The sequence below is a fragment of the Podarcis vaucheri genome (assembly GCF_965113315.1).
Source record: "Podarcis vaucheri genome assembly, chromosome: 13".
In the NCBI taxonomy this organism is placed as follows: domain Eukaryota; kingdom Metazoa; phylum Chordata; class Lepidosauria; order Squamata; family Lacertidae; genus Podarcis; species Podarcis vaucheri.
In genome coordinates, this window is record NC_138751.1 from 28,024,041 (window position 1) to 28,042,667 (window position 18,627).

Below are 18,627 nucleotides of genomic sequence, written 5' to 3' on the forward strand. Positions count from 1 at the left end.
GAGTGGCAGAGAACTCTTCTAGCATCCCACTACATTTTGATGCAGGGCAGGGTGGTGGCAGTCCTTTTTCTGGAATCCTGCTTGATTTCTATACTAAGGGCAGAGGAGGGAGGTCTTCTCTATCTTCCAGCCCACCCACTCGTCTGCAATGCAAAGCCTTGTCACCTGTGGCTACCAGGAAAACACTTAAATCCGGAGGTGGGAAACCTGTGGCCTTCCAAATATATTTTTTTTCTTGGACTGTAGCTCCTATCATCCTTGATCATGGACTAAGAAGGCTGCAGTTGACGCAAGTTGAGAGGCCAACGACAGCTCTCAGCAACCTGTAACAAACTGCAGTTTCCTGGATTCTTGGAGGGGGGTGCCATGATGTTATCATAGTGCTTTAAACCTATAGTGTGAATGTGGCCTCAGGAGGATGAAGGCAATAGCCTGTACCACTAGCTGTAAGTAAGAAGGCAGGCACATGGGAGCTGGCTGAGGCTGGTGGGGCAGTGCCCTGTTTGCCCCAATGGGCCAGCCTCCACTGAGAATGAGGCTGCGATTCTATGGACATAGGAAACTGCCTGATCCCAGCTCAGACTCTTTGTCCACCCTGCCCAATGTGGTCTACTCTGGCTATCCAGGGTCTCAGACAGAGATAGGACTTTCCCATCACTTATTATCTGATTCCCCGCCTCCCGCCTCCACAGAGATGCCAGGGGCTGAACCAGGAATCATCTGCAGCCACCGAGCTAGGCTCCCTCTTCAACCATCTCATCAGAAGTTCCACCGCCTTGAGAAATATACACAGACACACACACACTGCTTTATTTCCTATGAAGAAGGGGAGAAACAGCTTGGATAAGTTGATCCATTACAAATAAAACAGCCCCAGAACCCAACTGCTTTGGAAATGCAAGACAGTAAGAGTATAAGCTGTAAGCATGGCATAACCAAACAAAAATAAAAATAAATTGTGTTTCTCATTCTTTTTATAGGAACATTCTCATTCTTTTTATAAGAATTATCTTTTTATAAGAACAGCCAAGTTGGATCAGGCCAGTGATCCATCCAGCATCTACCTTTCTGCTGTCACCAGCCAAATACCTCTGGGATGCTCACAAACAAGGCTTCTTTTGCTGGTATTCCCTAGCAACCTGCTTTTGACCATAGGCATTTAGCTATTGAGGCTAAATATGGAGCTGTTAAGCCAGCGTGGTGTAGTGGTTAAGAGCAGTGGACTTGTAATCTGGTGAACCAGGTTTGTATTCCCCACTCCTCCACATGCAGCTGCTGGGTGACCTTGGGCTAGTCACACTTCTCGGAAGTCTCTCAGCCTCACTCACCTCACAGAGTGTTTGTTGTGGGGGAGGAAGGGAAGGGAGAATGTTAGCCGCTTTGAGACTCCTTAGGGTAGTGATAAAGCGGGATATCAAATCCAAACTCCTCCTCCTCCTCTTCTTTTTAAGCGGCCTTGCACTAAATCATATCACTGGCCCAATGAGCCCAGTACAATATACTCCAGGGACAGGGAACCTGTGGTACTTCAAATGTTGCGGGACTCCAAACTTCCATCATCCTTAATTGCAACAAATCTGCCCATAATAGCAAAATCTATTCTCCCACCTCCCATCATCCCTGGCCAAAGGACGTCCTGGCTGGGACTGTCAGTAGCTGCGAGTTCCAACACCTGGAGGACCACAGGTTTTCCCATCCCTGGTCTACGCACTGGCAAAGCTCTTTCCCAGTTCTGCTCCTTGTGGCTGGAGTTGCCAGCAATAGGAGCTCTGCCCTTCCTTTCATGCTAAGGACGTGCACATGGCTGCCCCTGTCAGTAGGAGAAAGCTACACCCTATGTGGGACAGCCTTTTTAGTTTTCAAGATGCTGGAGCCAAAGTCAAAGACAACTGCTAGACAAAAGAAAAATTCATAAACGGAGCCTGGGGAGAAAAAGCCTTAGGCTGTGTGAGGCTGCATGGCTGCCTCTGAAGCCGGGTCGCCTTTCCAGGCTGCAGCTGGTCCTTCGCCAGCCGCTTCCCCTTTCCAGGCCCCCATACTGCCTTCCCCAGGGACCGGATCCCCTGCTTTCCACACAGCAATGGCCGTTTCAGCAGACGGTTCCCCCGCTTTCCATGCCGCGGCGGTGACGGCAATAGTCCCCTCGGCAGCAGAGGAGGCAGCGGTGGCAATGCTTGGCTTCTCTTTCCAGTCGGTGGCGGTCGCGGCCACCCCAATGACTCCAGGGGCGTCGGTCTGCCCGCCCTTCCAGGCCGTGTGGGTGGTCATGTGGCGCTCCAGCAGCGTGCGGTGGGAGAAGTACTTGTTGCAGATGCAGCACTGGAAGCGCTCTGGGCGGTGTGTGCGCATATGGACATTGAGCGAGCTCTTCTGGGTGAAGCGCTTGCAGCAGATGGAGCACTGGAAGGCCCGGACCCCCGTGTGTGTCACCATGTGCTTCAGCAGGTAGTCCCGCAGGGAGAAGGAGCGCCAGCAGATGCTGCACTGGTGGGGCTTCTCGCCTGTCACGGGGAGGGAAAAGCACAACGGGTCAGCCAAGAGGACACAGAACCCCCAATGCTGGAACCCGGAAACTGCCCCGTGGCACGACTGAGGGGGACATCCCTCCTTTGGGGATGATGCCCTGAACGGCTTTGGTCCTGGTATACCTGAAAGAGTGTCTCCACCCCCATCGTTCAGCCAGGACCCTGCGGTCCAGCTCCGAGGGCCTTTGGCAGTTCCCTCATTGCAAGAAGTGAAGGTACAGGAAACCAGGCAGATGGCCTTCTCGGCAGTGGCACCCGCCCTGTGGAATGCCCTCCTGTCAAATGTCAAGGAAATGAACAACTATCTAACTTAGAAGACATCTGAAGGCAGCCCAGTGCTGGATTTACATATAAGCTAAACAAGCCATAGCTCAGGCCCCCACTCTCTTTGGGAGCCCCAAAAAAAATTAAAGGAAAAACAACCTGGATGTACATTTCCAAAATATAAGATAAAAAAAAAAATCCAATAAAAAAAATTATAAAAAAAAACAAAATATAAGATAAAAAAAACCCTACATACAGCAACAGTGGCAAATGGCTTTAGATAACTATTAGGTCCATAAATTACCATATAGCAAATATTCAACACAAAAAACAGTGACAATTTGTTGTTGACGAAGGACAGCTGGACATATAAAGGGCCCCATTACCTTCAGTAGCTTAGGGCCTCATCAAACCTAAATCCGGCTCTGCCTGTATCTGGAAGATTTTAATACGTAAGTGATGTTCTATTGTGTATCTTATGTATTATGTTGGAATCTCCCAGAGTGGCTGGGACAATCCAGTCAGATGGGCAGGATACAAGAAATACATTATTATTATTATTATTATTATTATTATTATTATTATTAATGAATCGAATGGCCCAAACATTGTAAGCTAGCCTTGCTGTGAATTTATATCTGGCATCTAAGTGTAGGTCTGTATTTCTCTCTCTTGGGTACATAGTTATTGCAAGCCAGGCTTGCAACAAAATGCTGCAGCGTAGGTGGCTGCTGTTCAGGATTCGTGACATACCCTCCCATTTTCTACTTATTCCAGACTCCCAACAGTTAGTGTTCTGTAGTCACTGAGCCTACTCAGTCCTCTCTGAGCTTTTGTGCAGGAAGGGGCTGCCTCCCTCCTTAAGGCAGTTTCCTTGAATATTGTATTTCTGCAACCTTGGTGTTGGCAGGTGTCTTTGTACCCTATTGCCTCTGTTCTCAACCCAGGGCAAGCCAGAGAGGGCCAGGTGTGTGTACAAGCTAGCCTACTGTACAAAGTGCAATTTGCATCCATGGCTCCACCCACAGTGGCCTCTGGCCCAACCAACCCCTGGAAGGTTTCTCCTGGAAGGGAATACTCCCCTCTAGATGGAAAAGGGTTTCTCACCCCCACCGTACCCCCAGCAACACCCTCCCAGGAAGCCCCACCCCATGGTGTCCATTACCAGAATGGATGAACATGTGTTTGGTGTAGTTTTTGCGGGAACTGAAGGTTTTCTGGCAGTGGCTACACTGGTAGGAGGGCTCTGAGCAGCGCGAGGGGCCGGGCTGTTGGCTCTGCTGCTCTCCAGCGCCATGCAGGGGGCCTGTGACCATGGCACCAGGGCTGAGCTGCACCATGTTGCTGGCACCGGCGTCTTGCTGCTGCTGCGGCGGCGGCTGCGCCTGGATGCTGTAAAAGCCCTGGGCCACCGCAGCCGGCTGGGGCATGTGGAACTGGAAGATGCTGGTGGTGCTGGTGGCCGTGCTGGCGCTGCTGACCTCTGCCTTGAGCTCCCGTTGGATGCCCAGGGAGGAGACGAAAGTCAAGCCCCCGCTACTGCTATTGCTGCGGGGTGGGAAGGCTGCGGCGCCGCCAGAGGGCCCGCCCAAGTCCTGTTTGAACTCTCCCGCCAAGCTCCTCAGGTTGGAAGCCTCCAAGCTGCAGTCCGAGTGGAACTTCTCCCTGTCCCGCGCTGCGGAAGCTGCCGCCTCTTCGCCGCTTTCCTCCCCCTGCCAGGATGGGATGAAGGACTCCGAAAAGACATCCTGGTTCCCAAAGAAATCCTGGCCCTCGGCAGTGGTGTAATCCAAGTGGAGGCTCTCCTTCCTGCCGGCCCCGCCGGCACTCCCAGAATCCTTTGCTTCCGCCTCATCGCTGAAGCCGGCAGGGAAACTTCCGCTCCCGCCACACTCGGGGAAGCAGCTAAGCTTGGCCTCCCTTTCTTCCACCACCACCCCCTCCGGGCCTTCCCCACCAACACCCTCCTCCTCATCCTTGATGATGACAGGCATCGTCTCGGACAGCTGAAGCCTCACCGGCTGGCGCTGCTTGCGGCTGTGGCAGCTGGGCGTGGCCTCGGCGGGGTGGAGGTACGGGCCCCCCGCCTCCCCATCGCTTATGCCCCCCTCGCAGGCGGCCACCCTCGCCTCCCTGTGCTGGGAGGAGGAGAGGAGGTCGCGCAGCTTGTAGCGCACCTCTGAAGCGCAGAGCAGTTTGGGGGGCTCCAGGTGGGAAGCGTCGAGGTCCCCGGGCCGCGAGACGCTGCCAAGGGCCTCCTTGGGCGGCTGTTCTTGGGGCTTCGCCGGGAGGACCCTGGGAAGGGAGAGGGGCACCGGAGGCGGGGCAGTGGGAGGCTTGGGGCTGCGGCTTTGAGAGATGATTTGGGTGCATTCGTCAATGACCGTCTTGATCTGCAGGATGGAGGCGGCCGTGAGGATCTGCAGCGCTTCTGATTGGGCCACCACCAGAGAGCCGCTGTACATGAACTCCACCAGCTGGCGGACCACTTGGCTGGGGACCACGGGCGGGACCTCGATCTCCGAGTAGCCCAGCAGCAGCTTGTCGTGGAAGAAGGGGCTGCCGGCGGCCAAGACACAGCGGTGAGCACGCAGCGTGGCCTCCTGGATGTGCACTGTCACATCGCAGAAATGCCCTCCCAGGCGCTGCCCATTCAGCGTCTCTAGGAGGGACTTGCTGAAGTTCTGGAGATGGATGTAATGGACGGCTTCAGCCATGCTGTCCCGCCTCCCTCACCGGGGTAGCCGGAGCTCGAGATCCTTCCGAGGAGCAGCATGCATCCCACGCGGGACAGTTGAACGGCAGACTCTTCTCGCACAAAGCCTGAAACACAACATTATCATGAATTGTTGTTATTACCTGCCCTCCCCCAGAATTTAAAAAAACCCAGTGTACACGCTCGCTGGTATTTAACCCTGAGTAAATTAGCAAAAATGTATAGTTCAAATGTTTGTTGGGAGTGTAAGGAAAAGGAAAGCACCTTTTATCCTATCTGGTGGAACTGCAAAGCGATAAAGGAATTCTGGGAAATGATATACAATGAATTGAAAAAAAATGTTTAAAATAACATTTGTTAAAAAACCAGAAGCCTTTCTGTTAGTAATTGTAGGTGCAGAAATACCGAAGGAACCGAAAAGACTGTTTATGTACACCACGACAGCTGCAAAGATGTTGCTTGCCCAGAGCTGGAAAGACAACAAGATACCTACTAGGGTGGACTGGCAGAGGAAATTATTGGATGACGCAGAGATGGCAAGATTAACTGGGAAAATCAGAAGGACCACTGTAAACACTTGAACTTTAGCAGGCTTTAAATAACCCCTGCAATGATACATAGACTTTGGATATAATGGAGGATGGCAAATTAGATGGACTTGTAATGTGCAGTTAAAAAGTTATTTAAGAACCCACGGAGGGGAGGAGGGAAGTTTTGGGATTCAGAAGAATTTTGTGCAAAATTCTAATATTTGTAATAACATTATTTGTGTGAATGAACTTGTAAAAACAATTTAAAAATTATTTTAAAAGCAGTGTAAGCGTATTAAATTTAGAAGGGTGGGCCCTGAAAACACACACCTCAGGCATCGAAGGCCTTTGGTATTTGGTGACAGCTGTACATCAAAGAAGCCAGATGCAGCTCTGTGGGAAAGGAATCCCACAACTTAAGGGCTGCCACAGAGAATGGGGAAAGCTTGGGGCAAAACAGCAACAGCACACACTCGGACACGGAGTGCGTATAAACCAGGCTGCCCTCTAAGGAGCTCAGGGAAATGCACCCCAACCAGCAACACACCTGGGACTAGTGGAGCAAGCCATCCAAGCAAGTGGTTGATTTGATAGTTTGATCAAGTAAGTCAGTGTCAATACGCAATGCAGTTTGTTTTGAATTAGTAGGTAGCAAGAATGTTACGGATTCGTGCGCAGAGCTATTTTGCAAAAGCGAGATGTGCCAGGGTTTTAAAGCAGAGTTTCACCAAAAAGGCAGAGAAGAAATTGTAATAGAAGGTACAGCTGGTTTCAGGCGCTGCAGAGTGGCTGACATAACAAGACAGCCAAATTGCCTTCCAAATTTCTCTAATGGAGGAGAATCCATGGGAAAAAATTAAAATTAAAATGACTGCACCTCTACTATTTTTTTCTCTTTTGAGAAACAGGGAGATAAACCACTTGATCCTACACAGAAGGAGAGATACAACTAAGTGTTGTGCATCCGACCACTAGCAGCTCCCAATGATAGGCAGGGGAATGGATCCAGGGGGTCTGGGACCCAGTAAAAAGGTCCTGATTCGACAGGAAGAAAATGCTATTCTCTGGAAGCTGCAGCTGGGCGCCTCCACCCTCCTTTCACCGGGAATCATTTCCCAGAACAACAAAACACCTCTGAGTCCAGGAGCTTTGACACCCGGATAGCTCCACCAGCAGCAATGAACTCTCCCCACCCACCCGAGGAAAGAAATCGGGAGCTGCTGGGCTTCAAATCCGGCCAGATCGCAGCACATGCAGAAGCCCCGCCTCCCTCCAGGTGTGCAAAGGTTAATCGGTGGCGAAATGCACTCTGTCCATGCTCAGAGGGGCCCTCGCCTTCCTCGTGCGCCCTGAGTCGCGCCTCTCCTCCTGCTCCAGAACCCGGGCTCTCCTATTCGGATCAGACCCAGGAGTCCGGGCTCCCCTCCGCTACCTGGGAGCCGAAGGATGCGCCGATACTTGGGAAGCAGAGGGAGGGAGGGGCGGGGCAAAGGCCAGGTGGGCGTGGCTTGCGCCCGGGTTGGGGGCGGGGCCCTTCTCACCTGCCGCCTCGGTCTCCCGCCAGGACTGGCCGTGCCGCCTCCGCTGCTTCCTGGCTTCCCTCCCCGCGGCCTCCTTCCGCGCACGTCCCTTTCCTCCCGCCGCTTCCGCGCCGCCCATAGAGAGAGAAAATCTAGAGGCACACGCGCGCTGTGGCTGCGGGGCGAGGCGGGGAAAAGCACAGAAGATTGAACTCAGTGGCTGATAACGGCGAGGTTCAATCCACCTGCATATTCTTGCATTGCAGGGGGTTGGACTAGATGGCCGTCGGGGGTCCCTTCCAACTCTACAAACATACGATTTTATTTTAAATATATTTTCATTAAAGATTTCTTGATTTACAAAAGTATGTGCAACGTCTTATTTTTCAGGTTGCGTTTTCTACAGATCCAAGTTTCATTTGTTGCGAGACATTAGTGTTACGTTCTGCAATCCTACGGTTTTGAGTACCTCGGCTTGGCTGCGCTCATTCGGGGGTGCGCACGGGGAGCGGCGGTGCTCCGCCTGGCGGGAGCCCAACGTAGACGCAGAAAGGAAGAGAACGGAAAGCAGCGTGGCGATCTCTTTGCCCGTACTTTCCGCACTGCCATGCCCCAGTGGCGTAGCGTGGGTTGTCAGCACCCGGGGCAAGGCAAGTAATTTGCGCCCCCTAACCCTAACCCCCAGATGTTGCGCCCGGTGCGGCCGGCCCCCCCTGCACCCCCCACGCTACGCCACTGCCATGCCCTACCCATTGGCAATCCCCTGAAACTCGGGATAGCGCGCAGCGGGCCTGAGGTCCAACGAAAGCGGCGCGGGGATCCCTGGCCAGGTTGGAGGGCCGGCAGCTCAGACCACCGCTGACCATTAAGAACAGAAGGAGAACCCGGCTGGGTCAGGCCGGCGGCCCCTTTCTTACCGCGGCCGACCTTGGGGGGAACTAGTGAGTACGATCCGCGCCCAGGGGCACTCTCTCTCTCCCCTCCCGTGGTTCCCAGCAGCTGGCAACCCCTGGCCGCCTTACTTGGGGCTGGTGGGGCTTAGTCCTGGTGGTGCACCATCTGGCCTGCACCGCCTTACTTTATCCCTAAATAAGGCGGCATTTCCCCTCGGCTGAAGCCCCACCTCCGCTATTTGCGCTGGATTAGTTACAGGGCCGTCGTAAAACGCCCCCCAATTTCCCCCTTCCTCCCGCGCAACCTGCCAAATTCCGCAGTGCAGGGCGATGTTGCTATAGGCGCACATAGCATACACACAATCTCGTGATAATGAGACTACACTGCAGGGTTGTCGTAAAGTCACTGTCTGCCACATTCCCCCCCCTCCCCCCGCAGTGAGCTGGAAACAGTCTCGGATTCTGACTTATTTTCCTTGCGGGCAGATCAATGCTGTTTCCATCCCGCTAGCAAAGAGTAAAAGGGAAGTATTCCGGAAGTCCTGGTGTTAAGCAGGGGAAGTATCACTCTTCTCCTTTTTAAAAGTCTATGTGTTCGCCGGTCAAATCCGTAGCAAATAAGGGGGAGAAATATAGAGGGGCATCATTGTCTTTTAGACAATATCCGGGTTCTCCTCGAAGACTATGTCTTCCGGAGCAGCGTTAGCGTATCCCTTCCAAGCAAGATTTTTACATTCATTAGTTCCGATTGGGCACTAGCAAGGTAGCAGTCAAGAGAAACGCTTCTGCTCTTTTTAACCCTCGACACTTAAATGTGTTGAATGCATGCATTTGGAGGCGTTTTCTAACAATTTTAGAAATTAACCCACCAGATGCAAATTCCAAGCATCCCCATGTTATATGTTGGGGAAACTGAAGTTAGAGAGGAGCTCGTGCCTGATGGCAATCTAGCCCAATGTCAGCATTGCAAAGACACATTTACAACAACCTTGTAATATAGTCGAGTGGTTTGGATTATTTTGCAGCCAAATACACTACGTACAAAACACTCCCCAGGTTGCAGCAAAGCCAGGATACTTAAATGGACGACTTAGATCTCCCAGCCAGCCCCAACCCAGCACTCAGCTGCAGGTAGAAGATTTCAGCTTATTTAACTTGCATGCAGTTACGTCTAAAAAACTACCCACCACCTTTTAACAATTTTACACGATGTAAAATTTACACTACAAAGAGCAGGACATCCTGGTTGGTTTGTTTGTAGCTGTGCTGGTTCAATCATTGCTGTCCTAAAATTCAGCTCATTTTTCAGGGCATTTATAATTATAATGGGAAAGAGAAAGAAAAAGAGCAGTGGGCTGGCTTCAACTAAGTTCTACTTAGAGTAGGTCCCTTAAAATTGATGGACCTAACTAGTCATCTCCATTAATTTCAATGAGTATAAACTACAGTATAAGCCATACAGTATAAATCACACATTACAAATAAGATATGAATTAGATTAATATTAAAGCTACTTTTTTTCATCATACAGGGGACAGAAGTGAGAGACCTTGCTTGCTTTCTGGAATTTTTAAGTCATCTGGTACGGAGATAGGTGGTTATTGAACTGAATAAGACCTCTTCCTTTTTACAGGAAACAAGTGTTACGGAAAATCTGGGTGCGTATTTACCCTGCCACCCAGCCAATCGGACCAAGTCCGTGGATTCTAGCGGAAGAAAAGGAAGCTCAGCCAGACGCAGGAGCAAAATGCGAAGATCCAAGTTTATTGCGCAACAGGTTCAAGGCGAGATTGAACCCCGAGAATGGGGCGACATAAACTTTTAAAAGTTCCCTCCAAGTCCCATAACACAGTGCGCGGAACGTCATGAATACATTATGGGAAGGTTGGGTTTCATGGATTACATATCTCAGAGAAAGGTGGGGTTACACTAATTTACATTTGAGGGAAGGGAGGGGGGAATATGCAGAGCGAGGGTCATACACAAATACACATTTCATGAGTACCGGTGGCGGTGGGACAATGGGTTACTGATATGCACTGTCTGCCACCTGGTATTGCCCGGGGGACGGGCTGGGCAGAGCGATCTGACAGGATTAAGGAGTTCCTGTGTACGTGACTTGCCGTCTCGAGGATTATGGAGTCGGCCAACATCATGGAGTCCTGGGGAAACTGAGTCGAATGACACCAAGAGCAAGAAAATTGGAGCTGTGGTTGATTTTATATGAATTTTGAAAGGTTCCGATGACTTTCAGTCCGTTCCGTAGCCTAGATCAAAAGCGGAAGCAGAATGTATCCATTCTTGCAGAAATGGATACATTGTAACAAGGGTTTGACAGTTTTACGAGGTCGGGAGTTTCGGTTCTATTGTTCTCGCCGTGGGGGGCCGTCAGCAGCTCGTCAGGAGGTTAAATGAGGCGTGCAAGAGCTCCCTGAGCTAGCTCCTGCAGGACGAATGCATGGCTGTGATTGGCCAAAGCGCGGCCATAGGAATAAGCGGAGAAGGGAAACACTCGGTCTACTCATTCTAAGTATGGAGCGCAGATAGGCATAGGAAAGGATAGGGAATATATATATATTCGAGCTTATTTCGCTCGGGAAAAGGTCTGGGAAACGTGTGGTGCTTGTGCAACGGTGAAGGGGGTTCGAGGGTGGGTGTGCGGTGGTACCCTTGAGGTCATCGCCTCGGACAGCCAAGAAGAAGGGGGAAATAGGTACCCCCCCCTCGGTCCGTATCAGTCCCCCATTCGGAGATAGATTTGCATTAAAGTTCTGTAAGAACTTGCAAATCCTTTCTCCGCACCATTTGAGCGCTAAATTTCGGTGATCTCGTATTCACCTTCTCCTAAATGCCTCATCTGTACATAGTCTGGGAAAGTGGGAGCATGTCGGGAGCGGGCATAGGCTCGAAGAGGAAAGGAGCTAGGAGAAGCAGAATGTCGGAGGAGAGAGCAGCAAGGGGTAATACAATGCATAGTGCAACACAGGATAGAGACACAAAGGAAGACAGTTAAAATGATAAACAACACGACTTTCAATAGTTGTCTGAGCCATCCCAGCTTGGGCAACCATCCCCATAAGTCCACATCGGATAGCCCCTCATGCTGGATGTCGTGGAGCTTCCCTGCTAGTTCATGGATATTATTCAAATGTCCAGTTATATTTAAGGTCTGGTCAGTCACGTATGTGCAGCACTCTGTGCCTATTAATGCGCAGGTGCCTCCCTGACTGGACAAGAGGAAGTCTGTCGCGATTCTCGTCTGTAGGCTCAATTGTCTTACCTCGGATAGTTCCGACATGAGAGAGTCTGTGATCTGGGTCGCCTCCTGCATGAACTTAAGGAGGATGTCGGTGAGTCGGAGAATATCCACGTGGTTTGAACCGGCACCGTAGGCGGGGAAGAGTGCTCGGCCTACGGTCTCTCCATTCGCAGCAACGTCTGACAGGTCTGACAGCTCCTTTTGCTCCCTTTTGTTCCGTTGTCTTCCAGGCGGTAGGTGTGGTAATATTCTAATTCCGGGAACGATGTAGCCGATGAAGCAGGATCCGGACATGTGTGGGCTCACCCATGTATAGGCGCGGTGCCCACACACCCAGAATAGGCCGCTGAGGTAAGATTCCATTCGGCCTGAAGCAAAGGTTTGTAGTAGCATGGTGTCTGCGGGTTGTGGCTTCCAGTCCAAGGGGTGTCCAACCGCAGCGGCCCAGGCAACAGTAAGGTTAGGAAAAGTTCGGGAGTCCCTTGTGTTAGAGACAGTGACCAGTCCAGTTGGTAGGATTTCCAGAGTGTTGGTGCATGTACTGGATCCGATGAAGGTTCCTTCCCCTGAGAAGCTGCGGCAAAGGGGTCCCTTCGTAGGGCCGGTGAGGTAGAGGTATTGATGTGTTAAGTTGAGTGCGGTCAGGTTCCAGGAGGTAACATTTCCGGAACGGAACTGTTCTAAGGTCACTGGTACAGGGACCAGTGGGAGGCTCTGTTGGAGATGGCTGGGTGCGTGAGCGCAAATCCAGCAGTCCGGGTAGGGTGACTCCTTCGCCACCTGGCTGAGAAGCTTAATGTAGGAGTTTTGCTCCCAGGATGACAGGAGGTCTTCTCCCGGGAGTGCCGGGTCGGCGCCGAATTGTCGGGGTGCTGTGCCAACCGGATGGAGGGGGTCGGTGGTGTTCAGTAGTCGCCTATCCCTGGCGATACCGCCGCATCGCAGGGGTCCGACGTGGTCCCACGAGGGGGAGCGCGAGGGGTGTAAAGAATGGTGCCACCCTTCGAGATATTCAGCCCCTCTCCACTCATGAGTGACCCCTAAGTCCCATAGACAGCAGAACCGCCGTAGGCAGAGTCCTTGGAGTTGGGGCTTCCGGGTTTCTGGGGTGGAGCGGAGGCACTGGAAGCCGAAAATCAAGTTTCCAGAGGGGTGGCTTGATTCCGTATAAGCGTGAGTAGCCCCTCCTGTCTCGACTTCGGTCCAGTTTGGGGTTTGCGAGACCTCTCCACTCTCGTAAAGAAGGTAAGTCCCATTTCTGCAGGTCAGCCGGTAAGAGGAGTGGTCAAGAGTGAGAGCCGCAGAGCCGATACGATGTAAATCCTTGTTTCGAATGAAAAGTTCCCAATATTCGTTTTCGGCGAGTTGGGGAACTAGGGAATGGCGCAGCAAGGTCCGGGACTCGGGAAGGCAGAAATCAAAGTCCCCCATTCGATCAGGGTTAGACCTTCCCGTCTCGACCTCATGATAGTCCAAGAAGTGGTAGTTTGTTCGTAATCCTGTGCAGTGGTCTGATGAGGTAGACGTGACCCAGGATAAGGTGGCGAGGAGAAGGGCGGTGGTGACCAGGCGCATGGCTCGGATGCGTGAACGAACGAAGGCGCCTGACAGGGTGAGGCTGTAAAGCGAAGGTATCAAATAGCGCTGTTGAACGGAGCTGTCAGATGAACTGTCAAAGGCGAAGCTGTCAACGAAGGAAGTAGTGAATGGAGCTGTCAAGCGAAGCAAGGTGTCAATGGAGCTGTCAAACGAAGCAAGCTGTCAATGGAGCTGTCAAACGAAGCAAGCTGTCAATGGAGCTGTCAAACGAAGCAAGCTGTCAATGGAGCTGTCAAACGAAGCAAGCTGTCAATGGAGCTGTCAAGCGTGGTTGTCGGCGCGTCTGAAACGTAGCTTGATGGTGTTGGTATCTGGGATGATTTCGGACGTCCAGTTGGGTGTCGCGGTGTCTGGTCCGGTCTGTTGGGCCCGACTTTGGCCCCGATCGGCTGGTCCGGTCTGTTGAGCCCGACCTTGGCCCCGATCAGCTGGTCCGGTCTGTTGAGCCCGACCTTGGCCCCGATCCGCTGGTCCGGTCTGTTGGTCGTCGTCGTCAATATATGAGGTCGGTAAGGCCGGTGGAGTCGAAAAGGTGAAGTCCTCGCCGTTGCTTTCTTCCGTCTCCTGTGGAGGGGGTGAGGACTTGCACCTAGTGTGATGTAACCAGGAATTCTTCTCACCTACTTTCACGGCGGTTGGCGATGTCAAGAGTACTTGGTAGGGACCTTCCCACGCGGGTTGGAGTGGTTCTTTCTGGTAGACCTTGACGAGGATCCAGTCGCCCGGGTGGAAGGAGTGAGCGTGGACGTCGATGGGAAGATTCTGTCCCTCGATGGCCGCGTAGTGGTGGAGACGCTGTAGCTGTGTCTGGAGCTGAATAACATAATTAGTAAGTTCTGCCTCCCCGAGCTCCAGTTCCGATAGTGGGAATAGAGTGTTGTAGACGGGAGGAGGTCTCCCGAATAAGAGTTCGAATGGGGAGAGTTTCAAACGTCCGGTTGGGGCGCTGCGGATGTTATGAAGAACCAGTGGGAGTGCATTGACCCATTTTAGGCCAGTGAGCTCGCAAAGTTTGCCCAACTGTATCTTTATTTCCTGGTTCATACGTTCCACTTGGCCAGAAGATTGTGGGTGGTATGGGGTGTGGAGGTCCCATTTGATTTGGAGTGATTTGGCCACTAATTGCACCACTTCTGCAGTAAAGTGGGTCCCCCTATCGCTGTCTAGGCGACGGGGTATGCCATAGCGGGGAATAATGTCCTGTAGGAGGGCCCTGGCAACTACGGATGCGGTGGCCTTTCTGCAAGGGAATCCCTCCACCCACGAGGAAAATTGGTCAACTATAATCAAAGCATGCTTAAAGCCTTGGCATTGGGGCAGATCAATGAAATCAAGCTGCAAGTTCTCAAAGGGGACAAAGGCCCATGGTCTGGCTCCCGGCGGCCTCCTTGGTTCACGCTTAGGATTGAACCGCTGGCAGGTAATGCAATTCTTTGATGCTGCTGCTGCAGCAGCAGCTATCCCGGGTGCGTACCAAAATCTAATTACATGTTCCATTAATCTCCCTTTTCCCCAATGTGTCTGCTGGTGAAGAAACCTCACTACTTTTGGAGTCCAGGCCTTTGGAAGGACGGTTCTTCCATCGGGGAGGACCCAGATACCTTGTTGTTCGGTGGCACCTATCGATTCCCACGTAGCCTTCTCATCCCCTGGGGCAGATTTGTAAATTTCTGTGAGGTCTAGGTCTGCTGGCAGTTGGAGGGCTTGGAACTCGGATTCGTTGTTAGGGGTGCGTAAGGCTGCCATCTGTGCGGCTTTGTCGGCTCGTCTGTTTCCTTTAGAAACTGAGTCCCTGCCCTTGGTATGGGCCTTGCAGTGGACAACGGCTATGGCGGCAGGTAGGTGGATCGCTGTGAGAAGTCGCTCAACCAGGGCGGCGTGCGAGATTTGAGACCCGGCAGCGGTTAGAAAGCCTCTTTGGAGCCAAATTTGGCCAGTTGTGTGCACCAAGCCGAAACAGTATTTACTATCCGTATAAATGGTTATCCGCTTCCCTTCACCAATCTCGCAGGCACGCAGCAGCGCAATTAGCTCGGCGGCTTGGGCACTGTACTGAGAGTTAATTGGATTTGAGTCTAGTATTTCGAAGTCGGAGACCACCGCGTACCCGGTCTTCCTAACCCCGTCGATCACTTTAGAGCTACCATCAGTATATAATATTAGGTCCGGGTTCTCCAGGGGAAGATGATCTAAGTCTTCACGGGGCTTTTCGGCTTGCCGTACTATAGTGGTGCAGTCATGATGCGGGGTGCCATCATCGGGAAGGGGTAGTAGGGTAGCGGGGTTTAGCGAGTTGACACGTTTAATGGTGACATTGGTTGGGGTTAGTAGGAGGGCTTCGTAGCGGTTGAGGCGGGAGTTTGAGAAATGGTGACATCCTTTTAGGGTTAGGAGGGTTGAGACTGAATGGGGAACGTGGAGGGTGATTTCGTGGCCTAGAACCGTCTCTTGGGCTTTCTCGAGGAGGACAGCGGCGGCCGCAATGGCTCTGAGGCAACTGACAGCCCCTTTGGCAGTATTGTCAAGTTGTAGACTATAATATGCTACTGGCCTCTCTTGGTCGCGGAATGGTTGGGTTAGGACCCCAGAGGCTACCCCCATTTGCTCGTGGATGAACAAGTTGAAAGGGATTCGGTAGTCGGGTAATCCTAGGGCAGGAGCAGATCTGAGTTCCCGTTTTAGTCGTTCAAAAGAGCTGTAAGCTTCATCTTCCCAGACTAAGGTGTCTGGGTGGTCCTGGCGCGTCATGGCAGTTAAGGGCTTCGTTATTTCACTGTAACCAGCGATCCATGCCCGGCAGAAGCCGGCCATGCCAAGGAAGCCGCGGAGCTGTCGCTTTGTTCTTGGGAGGGGAATTTTAGTGACTGCCTCAATCCTGTCAGTGGCTAGACTTCTGGTCCCTACTCCCAAGATGTGTCCGAGATACTTGACTTCTTGCTTACAATATTGGAGTTTCTTAGGAGACACTTTATGTCCCTTCTTTGCTAATTCTGATAGGAGGCATTTAGTATCTATCTTACACGCCTCCTCACTGGTAGAACATAATAAAATATCGTCCACGTAGAGAAGCAAGGTGGAACTGGCCGGTAAGTGGATGTCCTCTAAGTCCTGATGTAACACGGCCGAAAAAATGGCGGGTGACTCTACGTAGCCTTGGGGCAGTCTGGTCCACGTTAATTGGCTGGGCCCCCAGGTAAATGCAAAAAGGAATTGGCTGGCCGGATCTAGGGGTATGCTGAAGAAGGCAGAACACAGGTCCGCAGCGGAGTACCAAGTCGTCCCTGCTGGAATGGCGTTTAGGAGGGAGTTCGGGTTGCCAACTACCGGGTGTCGGGGGATCACGAATTGGTTCACTAATCTCAAGTCCTGCACAAAACGGTACCGTATAGGTGCCCCCTCCTTAGCGGGCTTCTTGACCGGGAGAACTGGGGTATTACAGGGCGAAGCGCATGGGACTAGAATCCCCTTTTCGAGGAAGTCCTCAATCATGGGTGTTAGGCCTTCTATGGCTTCTTTGGGCAGAGGGTATTGCTTGGTGCATGGGAAGGGTAGGTCGCTTCGGTAAGTGATCTTGACCGGAGTGGCGGAGAGTAAGAGTCCTACTGAGGTTGATTCAGTCCCCCATAGGGAGGGGGGCAAGTCGTTTTCGAGTTCTAAAGGGAGTTCGGGAAACTGTCGGTCCGCTTTAGATTCCTGAACGATACCCTGGAAAATGGGAATGGAGTTCCCTGGCATATGTAGGTAAATGCCATCCGGGGAGCATTTTATGGTGGCATTAAGTTTGCAGAGGAGGTCTCTGCCGAGGAGGTTGACTGGGCTGCTTGTCAAAAGGAAAGTGTGTTCCGCTAGTAATGGTCCGAGGGTGACCTTGGCCGGTCGCGAGAGCGGGCAAGTGCGGGGTATCCCATCCAGTCCCATTACTTTCTTGGTTACTGTCCCTGGTTCCAGGTGACTGTCGGTTAGGGTGGAATAGGTGGCCCCTGTGTCCAGTAGACATTGGTAAGGGTGGCCGTCTATCTCGATAGTACAGACCGGGTCTTCGGGTGACAATGTAAGGACAGGGCAGATGGTTTGGATCTGACTGGGATCCCCTTCTAATTGTCAATAAGTGTTCTGATCATCGGGAGGTGGTTGGTTTGGAGGGTGCAAGGGAGGAGCAGTAGCATTCGCCCAAGGGTGGGCAGGCTGGTCTATGGCTGGCAGTTGGGTGGCCGGCATTTGGGTCCGGGGTCCCGGTTGTGGTCGGGATTGAGGGATCGGGTTCGAGACCGCCGGTGGGGTATAAGCCGCTGGGTTGTGGTTGCTGTAGCCTGGAGTTACGTTGGCTTGCGGGGAGAAAGGGGGGTGGGTGATCCGTACAGGGAAAGGCTTAGGCTCCTGTCCCCCGTAGGGTGTCGCATTTAGGTAGGGGCAGAATCTTTTTATGTGTCCCTCTTCCTGGCAGTAATAGCATCCTCCAGTCCCCGGTCCCCATTGCCTATAGGGATTTGGGGTTCCTCCTCCACGGATTCCCTTTCCTCGAGGGAATCCCCTGCCTCGATTAGGACCATAGGCAGTTTCCATGCTTAAGGCTAGTATTTGTTCGACCTCGGGCTTCGTTTCTTTCTTCTTTCTTTCATCCCGAGAGTTGTAGACAGATTTTGCGATGGACAAGATTTCACTTACGCTCTTTCCATCGTATCCAATTTGGAGATTCAGAGCTTTCCTGATATCTGGGCAAGCCTGATCCTTGAAGAACCCTTTAATGATTACTTCATGCTGTGGGTTGTTGGGGTCTATTCCTCCCCATGTTTTAATGGCAGAGACCAATCTAGTGTAATAATCGGACGGGTGTTCATTTGGTCCCTGCATGACCGACTGGACTTTGGTCCAATTAACGGTGCGTTGTCCGGCGGCCTTTACACCATCCAAAATGGCCTTTTTAAATAGGTTTAAGCACCAAATACCGTTAGTGGTATTATAGTCCCATTCTGGTTCTACTCTGAGACATTGTGCTGTGAGCGCTTGCAATCCCTGAGGCCGTCCCCTTTGGTAGTCAGGTAGTTCTATGGCTTCCCCAGCTTTAGTTAGAATGTCCGCTTTCTCCGCCTCGTTGAAGAGGGCATTCAGAAGGACGTGGACATCGGGCCAGGTGGGATTGTGTGTGGAGAAGATAGCGCTGACCTGGCGGTGGCATTTGTCCGGGTCATCCCTCAATCTAATTACATGTTCCATTAATCTCCCTTTTCCCCAATGTGTCCGCTGGTGAAGAAACCTCACTACTTTTGGAGTCCAGGCCTTTGGAAGGACGGTTCTTCCATCGGGGAGGACCCAGATACCTT

The 18,627-nt window shown here is 52.0% G+C and overlaps 1 protein-coding gene across 2 annotated transcripts; it reads right to left on the reverse strand.

Annotated features, from left to right (window-relative positions):
* Window positions 1-1,791: 1,791 nt before the first annotated feature.
* ZBTB45 (zinc finger and BTB domain containing 45) lies at window positions 1,792-9,308 on the reverse strand. 2 transcript variants are annotated; one of them, XM_082195908.1, is made up of 4 exons: window positions 8,282-9,308; window positions 7,577-8,148; window positions 3,955-5,612; window positions 1,792-2,501 (listed from the first exon to the last, which is right to left on the reverse strand). In XM_082195908.1, the coding sequence occupies exons 3-4, from the start codon at window positions 5,504-5,506 to the stop codon at window positions 1,939-1,941; spliced, it is 2,115 nt and encodes a 704-aa protein (XP_082052034.1). In that variant the 5' UTR covers window positions 5,507-5,612; window positions 7,577-8,148; window positions 8,282-9,308; the 3' UTR covers window positions 1,792-1,938. The 2 variants fall into 2 exon arrangements, with proteins under 2 accessions (XP_082052034.1, XP_082052035.1); XM_082195909.1 differs by lacking the exons at window positions 7,577-8,148; window positions 8,282-9,308 and adding an exon at window positions 7,233-7,477.
* Between the last annotated feature and the right edge of the window lie 9,319 nt (window positions 9,309-18,627).

Excerpts from the sequence above, each read along its gene's own strand:
- ZBTB45 (XM_082195908.1), bottom strand. The coding sequence starts at position 5,506 with ATGGCTGAAGCCGTCCATTACATCCATCTCCAGAACTTCAGCAAGTCC. Across the intron at positions 2,502-3,954 it reads ACACATGTTCATCCATTCTG|GCGAGAAGCCCCACCAGTGC; the intron begins GTAATGGACACC and ends TCCCCGTGACAG.